The sequence below is a fragment of the Macadamia integrifolia genome, chromosome 11 (assembly GCF_013358625.1).
Source record: "Macadamia integrifolia cultivar HAES 741 chromosome 11, SCU_Mint_v3, whole genome shotgun sequence".
Taxonomy (NCBI): domain Eukaryota; kingdom Viridiplantae; phylum Streptophyta; class Magnoliopsida; order Proteales; family Proteaceae; genus Macadamia; species Macadamia integrifolia.
The window spans coordinates 1,888,248-1,891,426 of NC_056567.1; the positions used below are offsets into that span (position 1 = coordinate 1,888,248).

Genomic DNA, 3,179 nt, shown 5'->3' on the forward strand with positions numbered 1-3,179 from the left:
TTGTGTACTTTCCAGATTAGGGTTTTTTCGCTATATATTTGTAGCGATGGTTTCTTTCTCTGTAATGCAAACAATACTGAGACGTGTGAGGGATGAGCGCTGTAACCCTATTCTCCATTGATAGTGAAGCAGGTTCTCATCTCACTGGGGACGTAGACAATCTTACCGAACCTCGTAAATCTGTGTGCATTGCATGTTCTTGTTTTTCCATTATCTTCTGCATCGCTTTAGGGTTGCGTTTCTACAATATTTTGCAAATGCCACTATCATGAGAATGCATTTTTTTGAAACAATTTATTACCACTTTGCCTTCAAGCCCAATTCAACCCATGACGACCCACATTTCTGCATCCCCCCCGTGGGGAAACAAAGGAAGGAGTTAAAGGTTGTGTGTGGATTTATAGGATACCCAAACCATGTTGGGTGAAACCTGGGAGACTGGGATGTGTGCTTTGACTAGATTTTGGTTTATTAGGGTGCTTTTATAATAACAATGTGCTGTTCTGTATTGGGTTTTTGGAATATTGAAAGTTGAGATGAGGTGGATTACTTTGTTGAGATGGACAAGACATCTGAGGTTTGCAAGTGTGATCCAGTTGGGGTGAGGGAGAGAGGGAAAATATCTGCATGATAGATCTAATTGACACTTGTCCTGGTGGGAAAACTACTTACTTTTAGTAAAAGAGGCTGAAATTAGCTTTTTGCTGAAGTCATGGAGCTGGATATGATGATCTGTTGGTTCCTCTTCTTATCAAATATGTTTCTTCTACAAATATCGGATTTTGATAGCATAGCAGGTTTCGCAGGGAAACTTATATAATGTTATGAAAATCTAAATCAAGAACATGGATCTTTCGCAGGCTGGTCAGGAATCTTTTAGGTCTATCACTCGATCCTACTACAGAGGAGCAGCAGGAGCACTATTGGTTTATGACATAACCAGGTTGGCATTTATGTGGTGGTTTGTTTGGAGTGTCAAATTGATTGGCTTTTTGATAATGTCTCCAACTGAAACAGGGTGTTTTCGATTCTTGTCATCTAGGAGGGAGACATTTAATCATCTAGTGAGCTGGCTCGAGGATGCCCGGCAGCATGCCAATCCCAACATGACAATCATGCTCATTGGGAACAAGTGTGATCTTGCCCATCGGAGGGCCGTCAGCAAAGAGGAAGGGGAACAATTTGCAAATGAGAATGGGCTTATATTCATGGAGGCATCTGCTAGAACAGCCCAAAATGTTGAGGAGGTGATGTACCTAAGCCCTGGTTGATCCTTTCCATATATTGTTGCCTCAATTGACCATAGTCTTTTGTGACAATTTTAATCTTGTCTACTTTCTTACACCTATACCCTAATGTTTTTAATACTCATGGAGTGGAAAAAAAATTCCAGGCCTTCATAAGCACTGCTGCAAAGATACTTCAGAAGATACAAGAAGGTGTATTTGATGTGTCAAATGAGGTAAAATACTCTAATTTGAGAATCTATCCCTGATCCTGAGATGCATTGTATTTTGAAAATTTTCTAGTACTCTTGAATCTCACTCCAGGAAATCAAGTCCTGCATGCACAGGTACTTGTTGCATGTAGATATCTGCATTTGCATCTGGATGGACCATGGAGTAGCAAAACTCGCCATCCAATGTTTCCTACATAAATCCTGCTTCTACTAGACTGATTGAACCTTTCGTAGGTTACAAGTCGGACAAAAACGTATTTATCATTTGATGAGGTCAAGTTTTAGCCCGGTTGGGAACACCATGTAATGTTAGGTTCAAATTTTCCCTTCTGAATGTCTTTGGAGGCCCAGGCAGGGATGGCAGGTCCATCCTCCCTTGACCAAACAATTTCTTTTGCTTATAAATTAGACAAGGACAAGACCTTGTATCTGATCCTTTTCGTTGTGATGACAGTCATCTGGCATCAAGGTTGGGTATGGCCGTCCACAAGGGCCAGCAGGAGGTCGAGATGGAACTGTTGCTCAGAGGGGAGGATGTTGCAGCTGATAGGAATCTGTTTCTGATCATTTTGTGAATTTGATCTCTCTAGTCATTCTGTAAAGAGAATCTACTCTCTTCATTCATGGTCATGTAATCTTCAGTAACATGAAATGTATAGGCATTACTTGAACACGTGTTGATAACAGTATCTCCTTTAGATTCACATTTTTTCCGAAATGATCTTCTTTGCGTTGGGACTGTAATTTTCAGACAAATGTTCTGAAACATGGTGTTTAACTTCTTGCATTGCCCTCCTGTGAGGATCATGAGTTGGCATCAATCACTTTGTTAAGGTGGGGTGGGATGAAGTACTGAGAAACTGAGTTGCAATGAAGGAAATGCTGTATCTGATTATAGTCAATTGGGAACAATGTTAATGCTAGCAGTTCATTTGGAGATGCTTGTTTTGCAGAATCAGATGCTGCTGCAATATATATATATATATATATATATATATAAATATATATATATATATATATTTATATATATATATTCCTATTTAGTTAATCTTGTTTTATCAGTTTTACCATTTTAGACCTAGCATTTTCTCATGGAACAAAACTATTGAGGAAAATGTAAGGTAATATCTACCTTTGTTACCAAGTTTAGAGACTCCACCCTTTCTTTCTGAGCCATGTAAAGCCTGCATGATTTGCAAAGCTTCGAATAAATAGTTTCCAGGGGCATTCATCTGTAGTCTTTCCTAAAGAAGATTAAACACTTAAAAACAATATATGGTGATCAGCACATCTTATTGATCTCCATTTTGGGCTAGATGCAGAGCTGCTGAGACTCCTTGCAGTTCAGCCTCAAATGCTTATTCACATGTTCCTGCCCCAATGCTGACTTGCCACACTGGTAAGAGTTTGTTAGTAATTCACATGTGGGGTGGTCATTTCACCCCATGTATGTCTGGTTGCAAGGCCAATGTCACCAAAAAGGCATAAATGAAAAAGAGAGTGAAAGAGGAGTATGTTGAGGTTAGGGATGTGAATGGATCGAATGACGGAGATCCGTATATTGTATATGGATACTTCTAAATGGATAGAGATCCGAATCAAATTTGAATTTTTGACCATCTTCTTCCCTCACTAATTGAGGTTGAGTGTTGAAGTGGAATCCGTGTGAGTGGGTTTTGGATGTGTGTGTGTGGGTGGAGTATGTTGATGTAGAGTGGGT

At 39.6% G+C, this 3,179-nt stretch overlaps 1 protein-coding gene across 1 annotated transcript; it reads left to right on the forward strand.

Annotated features, from left to right (window-relative positions):
* Positions 1-860: 860 nt before the first annotated feature.
* LOC122093402 (ras-related protein RABB1b-like) lies at positions 861-2,398 on the forward strand (the record flags this gene model as incomplete). The annotated part of the gene is given in 4 exon segments (XM_042663739.1): positions 861-943; positions 1,043-1,247; positions 1,394-1,462; positions 1,914-2,398. Coding segments are annotated over 4 exon segments (450 nt in total), but the record flags the coding sequence as incomplete, so codon positions are not given.
* Between the last annotated feature and the right edge of the window lie 781 nt (positions 2,399-3,179).